Raw genomic sequence first — 15048 nt, 5'->3', positions numbered from 1 at the left:
TTAAATTAAGAAGTCTTAGCTGAGCAGCAATTTTACCATGCACTTTGCAATAAAAAGATGAAATAGTTCAGTTCGATTAGGCCAATCCCTGGAATACTGGGACTTGTAGTTTTCTCTTCTCCCCCTCCAGGAGCTGCCTTTCACGAGTCTTACTCAAAATATGGCACTATGCTCTAACAACACAGTTCCGATGAATCTCTTCTTAAATAAAGAAAAAAACACCTCGTCTTGATGCCGCTTAGCAGAGAATTATCGCATAATAAGTGCACAGCCTTCACCATGGCATGTAATGAAATATCGAAAAGACCCTTCTTTCCAATTCAAACAGAACTTCTGCCAATTAACAAAGTCTTATTTGGCTAACTGGGGGGTGCGTAGCCGGTCTCACTGCAATATAGTAAAAAAAAAAAGAAAAAAAAAGCTGCAGTCTGTCTCTTTTTTTACCACTGTAAACGCAAATCTTTCCAGCAAGTAAGAAAAGAAAACGAGCTTACTTCAGTCCATGTGAATTTTACACATCTCCCGTTCAATTCAGCTCAGCACGGCTCGCCCTCAGTTAACTCCACCAGCCGGCAGAGTCCTTTATTCTTTAATCCGTCAAAGCGCTGTAGAGAAGGGCTCCTATTCCACACCATCCAGATTAGCAGGCTTTTTTCCCCCGTCTGCGCGCCTCATTCATTCAGCAAAAAGCTTGCATTAGACATGAGAAACAAGCCCTCGATATACCGTGGTCCAGCAAGACGCTGAGCACCTTCCGCCATCAGCCTCGTGCAAAGGGAGGGGAGGAGCCAGGAACTAGGGCATCCAGGTGCTTACATGGAGGCGTGGAACTCCACCGTAGCGCACGTCTCCACCCTCTGCCGGAATTACATAAAGTTGAAAAGGGTAAGAGAATGTCAGAGCAGGCCAAGAAAGAACAGTTACAAGAAATAAGGAAAGAAGTAGTTAGTGAAAGGAATAAAAGGGAACAATCAGCCATTTCTACTGGTTTTTATCCTGTATTGCCATCTGCACCTGAAAACCTTAACATTGCACCACCTAAGACACAACCTACCGCCCCATCACCAGAGGATACTTTCACCAATTTCCTCTTAGATACTCCACCTCCATATGAGGTTCCAGTAATTCAACACCCTCTGCCTCCGCCACCCCTTTTACAACATAACGCACCCCCTCTCACTCCAGAAGGGGGTGCCGTAGGTCCAGACCCAGGTAAAACAATTCCCGACTGCCCCTATGACCCGACTCCGAGCAACACAGGGGTGGCGGGCCGAATAAGTAAAATACTTCATGACTCCTGGGAAGAAATAAGACATCTACCAGCAATTGACACGTTTCTTCAAGCGGCCTCTGAGTTTCTTCGTACTGGAGAGAACTCACGAGCCATTAACGCTATGACTACAAGAAGATCACACCCTGTAAAAATGCACATGTATAGGTTCCTCCTTTGCTGTTTCATAAAACACATACAAGCAGAGGAAAGAAATGGACCAGTTTCACTTTTTGACTTCTTAGATTCCGCATACGACCACACTAGTCTAGAACTTATAAATGATGCACTAGACAGGTTACCCGTAAGGTGACCCGTATTCTGCAAAACTTGCAAACAAATGAAGAGAATAAGATACTTGAGGAAGAAATTACTGAACCTACTGAAAAAGTCTTACCCGTTCGTTCTTCCGCCCCTAATTCACGAACACTCCCGCCTACATTCCTCCAAGGTCACTCTGAACGGTCATCTCCAGATGAGTTATTTGAAAATACATCCAATGCATTAGACTACTGGTTAGACCAGGAACCTCCGCTTTCACCGGAGGAGGAGGAAATAGCCAGAACTGCGACCCTATGGGTCTCTCAATATAAGATATATGACAATGATCTCATAGCCCAACTTTTTCTAGCATTACCACGCTCACATCAAAGATTAGCAAGTCTCTACATGGTACAACATCTCATCACACTCAATGACACTCATTTTAAACATGATCCAAGACTTGAAGATTTTCTGTCTGACTGCGCTGATAACATGTTCCTCCACAATAGTTCAGTTTTTCTCAACACATTTATAGATTTTAGACAGAAATACTAGAAAACGACTGAATATAATTCTTCCAATAATACTCGTGGATCAATTAATAGACTTCCTCAAACACGCCAGTTCCTCCTGAGAGAGGTCCACCCCAGAGCTGACACGAATGGCGCACTACAACGCGTTTTTATTTATGTACCCTTGACAAAACTTGAGTTACTAAGGATAAAAGAGATGGTTCCCTCCCACTCAAAGGATGCTGCTGGATTCTTTAAAGAATTAGGAGATGTATTAATGATGGGAACATATACTATTTCTGATATCACAGCAATTCTGAAATTATTGTTGCCATCGGGTATATATGACAAACTAAGAGAAAAAGATTGGGAAGTAGCAGGTGAACACATTAAATGAACCGAACTTCAGAATGACGAAAATACTAGAGTAGCAGGTCAAGGTATAGGAGACAGACTAAAAGCACTTCCTGGCACTATTTTAAAGGTGCTACCACAGTTACTGACAGTGAAAAAGGAGGACTGGGATACCATTTCCTCCTTCAAACAGAAACATGGTGAAGACATAGGAGATTATTACACCAGACTTGAATTTTTTTTTGCGGTAAATAGCGGCCTTACACCGACAAGCGAAGCTTACCCGCATCTGTTTGTTTCCAAATTAGTAGACAACGCCTTGCCAGCTATTAAGGAAAGAGTACTAAAAGTAGAAAGTACCTGGCAAGCACATACACCACCACAGGTGTTACAAATGCTACAATATCACCAAATTCGCATTAGGGATGAAGAAGAAAATGATAAGAAACGCATGAAAGACACCAAGATGAAAGCATTAGTAGCCCAAACTGCACCCCAGCGCCAACAGACACCAGGTAGCCAGACAAACGTGAAGAGCACTTGTAATTATTGCAAAAAGACGGGACACTTCGTTAAAGACTGCCCTGTCTTAAAGCACAATTTGGCTACTGGTAAGACACAGCCTCGTCCACATCAGCCAAAACAGAATGTTTCCCAAGGTAGTTCAACACCTTCAGTTCCACCGACAACACAAATGGCCCAAATGAACATTATAGACAGCGACTACACTGAATACTACCCAGATTTTTCATGATGTTGCCCAGGGAGAGAAGATGACAAACTGCCCCTAATCCCCATCCCAGTAGATCAGAAAGGCCCATTTATAGAGGTCCGACTTCTTGGGGAGGATAGAAAGTTTCTACTAGACACTGGGGCCAGTAAAACAACAATAAGCCATCAAGAGGTCCCAGAGGCTCCTCTCTCGGGATCAAAAAGTATTTCTCTGGGTTTCTGCGGACAACCTGTGACAAACGCCACGTCAAAACCACTGCCCTTGCAGGTTGGTCCCCTCACGACAACTACAGATCTTATATTGACAAAATCATGTCAACAAAATTTGATTGGTATAAAAACATTGAAAGAATTAGGAGCTGTTATTGTTTGCTCACCTAAAGATGTCAGATTATTTCTACGAGATTTTAAGGGCCACTACACAAGTAGAGAATTAGACGAGCGTTTGAAAGATTTATCACACACCCTTTGGGCCACTGATTCCACCACAGTAGGATGTATGGAAATAACACCTCACAAGGTTACACTGAAAGAGGGAGCCCAACTACCACGTATAAGACAATACAAATTTCCACCTCAAGCTGAACAAGCATTAATGTTAATTATTCAGAACCTAATACAGTCAGGTGTGATTAAAGAAACAACTTCGAACATTTGCAATTCCCCTGTTTTACCAGTTCATAAAAAAGTGGAACCAGGAACACCACCTGTCTACAGACTAGTGGTGGATTTGAGAGAACTCAATAAATGTGTAATTCCACAACACCCTGTGGTCCCAGACATCTCCACTTTACTCACAGCCATAGATGCAGAAGCAACGCATTTTTCTGTCATTGACTTAAAAAATGCATTCTTCAGTATACCCATTCACCCAGACAGCCAGTACCTTTTCGGCTTCTCCCTACAAGGACAAAGCTTCCAATTTACAAGAGCTCCCCAAGGTTTCACCAAAAGCCCGTGTGTCTATAGCCAAGCGTTAAAAAGACAATTGGATACTATTGAAATGCCCCCTGACACTGCATTGTTGCAGTATGTTGATGACATCCTCATTACGGCCAAATCTGACCCAGCCTGTGCTGAAGCATCATTGCTGGTACTAAAATTCTTAGCTGAGAATGGCCATAAAGTTTCCCCTGGTAAGCTCCAATTTTGTTTACAGCAAGTGGCATACTTAGGGCACTTGCTGTCAAAGGAGGGTTGGCAGCTTACACTGGAACGCATCCAGCTCATACAACAAATACCACAACCAACAACACAGAAACAAGTTCGAGCTTTTGTTGGTCTCACCTCATATTGTAGACAGTGGATCCCGCAATTTGCACTCATTTCTAAACCATTAGTGCAGCTGACAACACTCGAAGCTGGCGCTACTCCACAATTACCCTGGACAGATGAACACATGCAAGCTTTTCAGTCTCTTTAAAAGGCTATGTGTCAAGCCCCAGTGTTAGCAACACCTGATTACACCAAAGATTTTACCTTGTTTGTAACAGAAAACTCAGGAACAGCACTATCAGTCCTGACCCAACTTCAAGCAGACAGACATAGACCATGTGGTTATTTTTCAAGTACATTAGATCCAGTAGCACAAGCATTACCTGCATGTCTAAAATCAGCAGCAGCTACTGCACAAGCTATTAGACAAAGCGATGCTATTGTATTGGGACATCATCTGATAGTCCAGGTCCCACACGCTGTAGAACTTCTGCTAAACAGAACGCAAACACAGCATCTGACAATAGCCAGACTCACCGGATATGAGATGACGCTTTTTCAGCCACATATTGAGATTAGACGATGCAACACTTTAAACCCAGCAACACTGTTGCCACTGACCTCTCCTACTGAACAACTTCACGATTGTATTGACATAATTGATTTAGTGACCAAACCCAGACCAGATTTAAAAGATACTCCCCTTTCTAAGGCAGAAATGACACTTTTTGTTGATGGTTCTTGCATGAGACTCCCCACTGGAGAACTAGCAGCAGCCTATGCCGTCACAAATGGTACAAACACTTTGGAAGCACACAAGATAGAGATACTGTCGGCACAAGCAGCCGAACTCATAGCACTAACACGAGCATGCCACTTAGCAAAAGGAAAATCAGTTAACATTTACACTGATTCACAGTACGCTTTCGGGGTTGTACACAACTTCGGCACATTATGGAAAGAGAGAGGATTCCTTACATCACACGGGTCTAAAATACAGCATGCTACACTCATCACTGCCCTCTTAGAGGCCAGTCAGTTACCAGCAAAAGTTTGCAGTATTAAAGTGTAAAGCGCACACAAAAGGAACCGTTGAAATATCAAAAGGAAATGATTTCGCAGACAGTGCAGCCAAATTAGCAGCAAACACAGAATTGAATATACTACACCGCCAATACGCAATACGAGACCCCTTTTCTGACATCCAGGATGTCCAAAGTCACACCACACCACACCACAGGAACTGCTAGAATGGAAGGAAAAAGGAGGGGTCCTTACAGATCAGGGTTGGATGACACCTGAAAGAGCAGTATGGTTTCTGCCGGATGCTATGGTACAGGTTATAATAAATACCATACATCGACCAGCGCATCTGGGAGAAAAAGCAATGTTAGACAGCATACAGAACATATGGCACAACAAACATTTGAGAGCTGCAGCCAAACAAAAAGTTAAAACGTGCATAATTTGTAACCAGTTCAACCCAGGTAAAGGCACAAAGGGGGAGCAGGGTGGATTCCAACCCCCTGACCATCCATTTGAAGTTCTCCAAATGGACTATATCCAGATGGAGAGATGTAGAGGTCACAAGTATGTGCTAGTTGTAGTATGTGCTCTGACCAGATGGACAGAAGCCTATCCCGTCCCAGATTACACTTCAACGACAACTGCTAAGCAACTAGTAAGAGAATATTTCCCGAGATATGGGTTGCCCCGCATCATCTACTCAGACAACGGCCACCCCTTCTCCTCTGAACTCATGAAGCAAGTGTCTCTTCTGTTAGGGTACACTTGATTAATTTACCACATATCCCTTGCACATCACACAGGCTCTGACAGTCGGGTACTGCCCTCCGCCCCACCCCAACACATTCCCCACCAGTCAATTCTCGCCCTTCACCAAAAGAGCTAGGGAGCCATAGTCCTACGGCCCGAGCTACCCTCGCAACTGCCCCCGTGACTCACTCTGGGTGGGGTTCTCCGCTATCAGGACCATCCTCTGGTGCGATTTCTGCAGCCCCTTCTTGCAGGTACGTCTGTACAGACCCCAAAAAATCTTCGGACAGCTTGTAGGGGGGAGCAACTCACTGTAATGTTCAGTTTGCGTGCAACAGTAGAATAGCCAAGGAGCGCCAGCGCAGGATCTGGGGTCAACTCTAGCTCCAGGATGGCATTCATCTCAGTAAATACCCTACCCCAATAATCTTGAACTCCCGGGCACAGCCATTCCAAGTGCATAAAGTCAGCTGTCGGCTCATGGCATCTCTCACATTCAGCAGACTTCCGGAGTCCATACCTATGGAGCCTCTCTGGGGTGTAGTATACTCTCTGGAGAAACTTAAAATGTACCAGCCTATGTTTCCCATTCAAGGACAACTTCTTAGTGTTCACACAACAGTAGCGCCACATATCATCATCGATTGTGACCTGAAAATCCCTTTGCCATGACCTCGCAGCAAGACTTCAGGTAGTGCAAAACACAGCAGCACGGTTAGTCTTCAACAAACCTAGAAGTACCCCTTCCCGCCCACTGTACAACAATTGCACTGGCTACCTGTGAGAAAGAGAGCCGTGGTTAAACTACTGGTGATGGTGTTTAGAGCGCGACAAGGGATCGGTCCGCTCTATTTAAGGAGGAAAATAACAGCTTGTAATCCGGCCCGGGCACTAAGATCTAGCAACTGGAATCTGCTTCTCCCCTGTAAAATTAAGAAAGCCAAATCGGGAGGACGTGCATTTTCATATCTTGCCCCTCTCCATTGGAATCGTCTGCCGGATGAACTACGGGCCTGCCATAGTGTGGAACAATTTAACCTCATGCGCGCTGCGTTTTTTCCCCGCTGCGCGCTGAAGTTTTAAAAACCCCGCCGTTCATGACGAGTTCAGCTCGTCATGAGCGCACAGCAGGTAAAACGCATAACGAGCTGAGCTCGTCATCAGCCTCGAAGGGGTTAAGAAGCTCCTAAAGACGTGGCTCTTCCAACTGCTGTAAGCCCTGTCCTAGTCCTCAGCATTGTGTTTACCGAATGCGCAGAGAGATCCCTCTGGGGATAATTCGTTGCGCAATACAAGTCTTAAATAAATAAAATCCAAAGACCTCTTAAAGGTCTTAGAAAGTTTGTGCCTGGTAGCGCTAAATGGTCTACACTTTTCAAAACAATTAAAGATTTTAGGATTGGAATGTTAGATCATAGCGACCATTTACCACAAGAGCTTACACTCGCCGTACATGGAACAGCACTCACCCATTCAATTGAGGACCCAAATAATGGTCATATTGAATTATAAGAGAATCAAATGCAAAATGAGCGATCCAGAAAAGCTTTTAGCCGAGGCAAAAACTCGGTGGGAGGAAAGTGAGCCGCCGAACGATAACATTTTGATTGACTGGGAAAACTTTACTAAAAGTCTTGGTTCAGCTAATTCTAAAACAAAATCATTGAACCCTTCAGAGTGGCTCGCAGCCTTAAGTGCATTTTTTTAAAAAGCACATGGTCACATTTTTATTTGTAAGTTAATGGAAGGCTGTGTTTATTTCACATTATTATCTCCAGGCTGCAGATAGCAGGGCCTGATAATAAGCAGTGCTGAAGTCAGATGTATGACCCAGGGCACAGAGGTGAATAACTGAAGCACTTAGGTATTCAACTCTTGAAATAAGTCCTCATCAATTGAATATTGGAGTGTGCGAACAAAATGATGTTTCTGAACGCTTTTACTGGTAAAACTTAAAATGAAAAATTATCTTAATGATTAATTTAAATCTTCAATTTAATTTTCTCCCATTTCAAAGTGTGACCTTCACACATAGCAGGCATCTTGCTCCCAATAGCTGGTAGACACAGTGCCCTGTTTCTGACTGAAAAATACAACCATTATTTTAAGTGAGAGAAATTTAAAGTGTAGAAAAATGTTTCATATCATGAACATTTTTGCAGAACTTTTCTCCCATTTAAAAAAATGGTTATATGCTTGTGTTATACATGTAATGATGTCACATATGATGAAAGGTATTCCTGTGCCACAAGTACATACAACATAGGCTCTCAGTCACCCATTCACTTTTATCTCACTCATACACCACATCTTCATTAATCTCCAAAGACCACACTTTTACTGGCACACTTGGCAGTCCTGTCATAGTGCCACTAGTCAAAGTATTTTGTTCAAAGCTTAGTATCTGGTTTTATGGACATTAGGGTTAAAGTCAGTGGAGTTGGGTGTGAGGGTGTCTGGTAACAATGCGCGAGTTACCTTTCCTTCAGTAGCTCATGATGATTTTCACTGATCAGAAGTAGCTCTTATTATAGAAAAGGTTGGAGACTCCTGACCTATAAGTTCTGCCACAGGTGGAAGTGTTACTCCAAAAAGACACAGTGCAGTTGGTGCCAGAGAAGGAACCGGTCAAGGGTGATACCCCAATACTTCCTGGTTCCCAAAAAGGGCAGCAGTCTTCGTCTGATCCTAGACCTCTGTGTACCAGAAGATGGAGACTGGATGGTGTCCGTCAACCTGCCGGATGTATATTTCCATATTCTAATCCTGTGGCTGCACAGTAAGTATCTGCACTTTAATATGGGGTCAGCACACTTCCAGCTTCCAGGCTTTCTGTTTGATCTAACTTCAGCACTACGAGTCTTCACTAATGTGATGCCAGTTATAGCACTCCATCTCAGATGGGCTGGAGTACTGATATGCCGTTACCTGGAAATCTGGCTCCTCAAGGAGCCAACTGGAGATGGCAGCCATTCTGATATTTGCTCTGGCTTTTCCATTAATGCCAAAATTCCACCTAGTGCCTTCTCAGAACATCCTGTTCATTGGACACAACATCAAGTCAAACATTTTCCCCTCCACAAAGGGTTCAGGGCATTCAAGATATGAATCCCATATTTCAGAATGTGCCACACATTTCAGTGCAGATGCAGTCTTACTCCTGGTACATCTACTTGCTTCCTAGATTCTGTTGATCACTCATGCACCTGGCACATGAGAGGCCCTCCAGTGGTGCCTCCACAAAGAGTGTTTTCAAAACAACAGAGAGCTTCAAATGATCTCTTGGGACACTGCAGTGGATTTGCAGTGTGGAGGGCAAGCTGTATCAAGGAAAGTCACTTCAACCCCCATAAGCGGTGATAACAGTCGTCACAAAATACCTCCACCTCAAGGTGGGGTGCTCAAATGAAGGAACTGGCAATGAGGAGGAGCTTTTACAAATCAATCTGCTTGAATTACAGACTATCTGGCTGGCGATCAAAGCCTTCCTCGATTCCCTTCACACCAAGCCTGCCAAGATTTTGATTGACAATATAATCACAAGTGGGACATTAACAAGCAGGTGGGAATAGGGTTGCACCTTCTCTGCTGATAATCTCTACAACTTTGGTCCTGGGATCAGGCCTATCAGATTTGGCTGGTAGTCCGCCACATTCTGGTGTACTCAATGTGTAAGCCAGCAGTCTCAGTTGGCGTCACCTTGCCGTTCATGAGTGGTGCCTACTTCTAGAGGTAGTCCAGCTCGATTTCAGCCTCTGGTGAACTCGTCTGATGGACCTCTACAGCTCATCAGAATGCTCACTACTCAAGATTCTGTGCCTTCCAGTATTTACTGCAGTAGGTACTGAAGGACACGTTTCGCCTGAGGTCGAATTTCCTGCTTCACTATGTGTTTGCTCCTATATCCTGGATTTCTTGGGTTTTGAGGACGATCCACCTCAACAAGGCTGAGTTCATTTTAATAGCCTAGACCTGGCCATAAAGAGTGTGATATGCGAACCTAATGCACATCTCCCTGTCCCTTCCTATGTCTCCATGAACAATTGTTACCTTTCAAATGATCCTTTGTTTTGAGGTTCATGAAAGACCTCACAAATTCCCTCCACCGCCATTTATAATGCCTCAATGGGATCTGAATCTTCTCATGTTTTTAATGTGTTCTCTATTTGAACCGTTGCACAATAACCTTCTCTGAAGTCTTACATTTAACACAGTTTTTCTGATTGCCATCATGTCAGCGAGATGTGTGAGAGAGTTGCAGGCATTGAGTGTAAAGCCTCACTTCTTTCTTTCCTGACAAGCTTGTTCTCAGAACCAGGGCTGCTTTCTTGCGAAAATAGTTTAGCCCCTTCTGCATGAGCCAATACATCACCCTGCTGACTTTCTTCCCCCCCCCACATCCCAATCAGGAGGAAGATAGGCTCCACAAACGATACCCCTAGAGGGCAGTCAGCTTCTACATGGACAGATCAAAGAAGTACTTACTTGATTACCAACGCTGCGTCAACTATGTTGGCAGAATGAAAGGAAAGGCAGTGCACAAGAGGATATTTTCAAGGTGGATCATCTTGTGCATCAAAGTGTGCTATGCTCAAGGCCACAAGGGACCCCAAAATGCATAATGGCTCACTCCAAGAGAGCCAAGTCTTCTACTTTAGCTCTGGCAAGGGGAGTATCGGTGGCAGAATTTGCAAGACGGCAACTTGAGCTCCATCAAAACTGTTGCAAACTATTACTGCTTAAGCTCAAATGCAGGATTTGTTGGTATACCCAGCCATGCACCCAATTCCTGGTCGGGTTCTGCTTGAGGATTCTGTTCAAAAGAGGAATCTGCAGGTAGAAGTATCAATCGGAAGAAAAAGTAACTTACCTTTGGTAGCGATATTCTTGGTTGATACTTTATGTATCTACAGATTCTGCAACGACCCACCCTTCTCCCTGTTTCATGGCGCTTAATAAATGTCATTTTAGTAATGTCTCCATTCCATATCTCAAACTGAACCTGTCATTATGAAGTCATTCTCAACTGTCTGCCTCGAAGGCATACAAAAATGAATGTGAAACTGACTTCAGTGAGCCAACAGGGGTGCTTTATGTCTCGAGTGACATCATGTCAGTGGGCCAACAACCCCCTACCAGCCTGCAGAGCTATTGAAAGATTTCTGGACTCCATCTTACACCTGGGATATTTAAAAAGTGAGGAATCTGTAGGTAGATAGAGTATCTATCAGAAGGATCGTTACCAAAGGCCAGTAACTTTTTCATCTTTTCAATTGCTCACCTCAATGTGACCTGTCTTATCCACTGTGGGGTCCAAGAACAGGGTCCAAAGCCAGGTACCAGTCCACAGCGATAATCATTTTAAGTGTGCCAGATTCAAGTCAAAGTCTTGACAGGTTCGTTGGAATCCTTGTTCTGAGCATAAGGCAGATGGCGAGTGGACCTAGTTGCTACTTGGCAGAGTTCAAGACCTGCAAGAGTATTATTAAATTATACAACATTGTACTGGAAGGCAGATCGGCCCAGATGGTTTTGTCACGGGGCACAATGAAAACAGAATGAGAAATCAGTAATGGTAACACAAAATCAGCAAAAGACTCAGTCACCCAGGGACCCCAGGGGCAATAATATAGTTAAAAATTGATGCAGTGTTCCGCCATAGCCCTAGGGATTGGTGTGTGCACTTCACAGAAAAAATCAGATGGCAGGCTTTATCCAAACAACAGGCGATGCGTGAAATGCTAGAGGGGATGTGGGGGCCCTGGGACCTTACTTCATCTTCTCTGGAAATGTCCAAAGCCTAAACCTTACTTGGAGGCCATACTGGCATCTCAACACTCAACTGCTGCGCTTTCCAGCTTACATCATTCTGAGTCTTCTCAATCCGTTGACCTTCCCCCTCAAACCCGGCAGGGGGCGATATACTAGCCTAGCATTGGGCGCCGTGATTCAGACCTTCCTTTCCAATTGAGGCTCTTAGGCCCTTTTTGTACACTCACACAGTTGGCTACACAAGTAGTGGCATCTATTGGGAACAGAGCTCCTGGCCCTAGCGTTAACCTCACAATCATACGTCTACTGCAACCTCTGGAGACTATATTTTACCATGCTGTCTTAAATTATGTCAATTAATGTGCCCAGATATCTCTGTGTCTTGCGTTTGACTGATACTGATCACACAGTGCATGGGAGGGGGGAGTTGCCTGAAGGTGTGACATAAGTGTACCACATAGCATAGATCTAATGTTGGAGAATGAGCACTACCCAGGGAGGAAGGGGAGGGTTTGGGGTGGTTTGCTAAAGTAGTATTTTGCTCTATGATACTGCATCTGAGGGCATCACGAGACGGATCCCCTCTGTTTTTTAGACCTACTATAGCGGTAGGAGTACTACCTGGGAAGGAGTGAGTTTGCTTGCCACTGTTGCAGTATTGTTCTGTGGCACTGTATGGGAGGGCCGTGCTCAGCAGGTCCCCTCTGTTATCTGCTATGTAGGTTTGTAAAACAATAAAATGCATTTGAACCATAAAGGTAATTGGTAGTATGGTTCCCGTTGCATTGTATGGTGTAGAAGCAAGATCACTATCTTCTTTTATTTCTATGTCTAAGATTGAATCTGTTATATGGAAGCGATATCGTGCCATAAGATCTTCCAGCTCAATGGAAATGATTTGTCTTGAGCTAGGCTTGATGGCTATAACTTTTCGTGCCTACTACCAAATGATTTGATATTTAGGAGTTCAGAAAATACATTGAAAAAAGTAATCTGAGGGGAACTTGCTTGGGAAAAAGATCAGTACTTTTGGGACTGTTTATTTATATTGCTTACAGCAGATGGCCTTAGACATGATAACACCGTGTCATTATCTAGTAGCACCTTAACGTGTCACTTAAATTAAGCATGCTAAAAATCCACCTTGACTTGCAACATCATTTAGAATGGAAAATACTACAGCTGGGCTGTACGTTTGCACGTTGTGGTGAGATGCAATTTTATTTAAAGTCCTCTTCTGCTCAGATGTTTATGAAAATTTAGATTTAATCAGATTCCGTTTGGTGATAATGTGTGGATTAAGAAGGATGGGGTTTCTCGCCACCCATGTTGTCAATATTGTGGAGCTGTAAAACAGGATTTGATGCATCTGCTTTTCTTTTGCCCTGGCCTTTTTTTATCTGCCGAAATAAAATGTTTGTTGTGATTTTAAGATGCGAAGAAGCACTTTATCTTTTTTGAAATCCTCCTACTGTAAATATTTCCTTTCATTTAATGAGGTTTTTGGGGAGCTTTCTTGATGTATATTGATTTGTTACTTTTGAATTTATCTTGTCTGTTCAAATCACATTTTGTATCGTTTTAACCCCATACATGTTTTATTAATTGAATTTATTCTTCATTGAAATAGTTTTTATGTGCAATCTGTGGATGCGCTTTAAAAATTAAATAAATAAATGCAAGAAATTCACACGGCTAATTTTGAAAATGTGCTAATTGGAATTAGTATGTGAAGTGTATGTCGATCCTTACAAATACTTTCAATTGCTCTTTTTCTCCAATGCTCCACAGTACATTCACCATCGCTTGATCCACCTCACCCCTGCTGATTACGATGACTTTGTGAATGCTATCAGAAGTGCCAAAAGCGCCTTCTGCCTCACACCAATGGGCATGATGCAGTTTAACGATATCCTCCAGAACCTGAAGCGCAGCAAACAAACAAAGGATCTTTGGCAAAGGGTTTCTTTGGAAATGGCTACATTCTCACCCTGACAGCATTGGCGTCTCCACACTCACTGGTCTCTATGTAGATCTAGCGCAATTGATACCTGATGTTTTCATTTCTTTTTTTATTATTGTTATTAATATTATTACTTGCTTACAGCTTTTGAATACCACCGGTTTATGTATTTGTATTGTGACATTCCTAATAGAAAGAACAGCATGTCCTGCTTAGCCCATGCCTACCATGGAAACAGCGGAACTGAGACTTTGCTCCCAAATAAGAAGAGGCAAAAGATTAAAACTTGCGCTACCTGTTTCCTTACCCTTCTACTTAGGTTGCAGTTTGTATGCCAAACAGATTGCAGTGTGCTTGTGTTTGTCTATGTATGGGTTCGGTCTTAAAACAATATTTATTTTGACATTTATAAATATATTAAATCATTTCTTTGTATGGGCTTTTTTATTATATCAGTGCACGATATGTGGCTTCCTAGGGGTAAAGGAACAAAGCAAGCTTTCTTACAAAGACATACTCGACAGCTGTCCTGTACAGAAAAGTCTGCCAGAGGAAATGGCGTTTTGTGGCAGAAATGGCTCCAGTTACCGCAACTTTTATAATGTTCATTTTAATAACTTCACAATGAGGTGTATGGAAATAAACACAATTTGAGCTTCCCCACAGTCAGAAGTTTTGCAAGAGCATCCGTGGAAGAAAGCATTACAGTTAAATATCTTGTACGGCTTCATTGATGCTTTTGAGTTTATTTTTCAGAATGTGTTCTGGGAAGGTCTGATCACATTCACACTGATGCATTTGCCCATGGATGACTACACGCCCCATTTCCTATTTTCTTTATTATTTGGCTCTATTTTTTTCTCTGGACTCTGGTTTATATGTAAATTAATTTCTTATCCTTTTATTATTTTACTTACCCTAATTAAAAACTTGTTTTTTTAGTCTTTCTTTGACTGTGTGCTGTGACCGTTACTCAAGTAAGCACAGAGGCAGGCAGAGAGAAGTCTGAACATCTCCATTGACACATAGTAAATAGCACTGCTGTGAGAAATGGGTAGGTATATCATATTTACCCACTAATCTTTAGTTTTTTTAATTTAAGTTAATGCAAAGCATAAACGATGATAGGTACAACAGAAATACCCATACATAACATTAGTGCGCCTCACCTAACATTGGCGCAATACGCA

General features: G+C 42.9%; 1 protein-coding gene across 3 annotated transcripts in view; it reads left to right on the top strand.

The window, feature by feature from the left end:
- Positions 1–14284, top strand: part of ZSWIM8 (zinc finger SWIM-type containing 8) — a 2353271-nt gene extending 2338987 nt beyond the window's left edge. For 2 of the 3 annotated variants that reach the window (XM_078643224.1, XM_078643226.1), the window contains one exon: positions 13687–14284. In XM_078643224.1, the coding sequence (XP_078499350.1) occupies positions 13687–13890 (204 nt within the window). In that variant the 3' untranslated portion in view covers positions 13891–14284. The remainder of the gene's footprint in view (positions 1–13686) is intronic. The other variant, XM_078643225.1, reaches the window with a different exon arrangement.
- Positions 14285–15048: the final 764 nt, after the last annotated feature.

This window comes from Lissotriton helveticus, chromosome 5_1 (genome assembly GCF_964261635.1).
Source record: "Lissotriton helveticus chromosome 5_1, aLisHel1.1, whole genome shotgun sequence".
Lineage (NCBI taxonomy): Eukaryota > Metazoa > Chordata > Amphibia > Caudata > Salamandridae > Lissotriton > Lissotriton helveticus.
The sequence above is the reverse complement of the archived record's forward strand: the minus strand, read 5'-3'. Positions and strand labels throughout refer to the sequence as shown.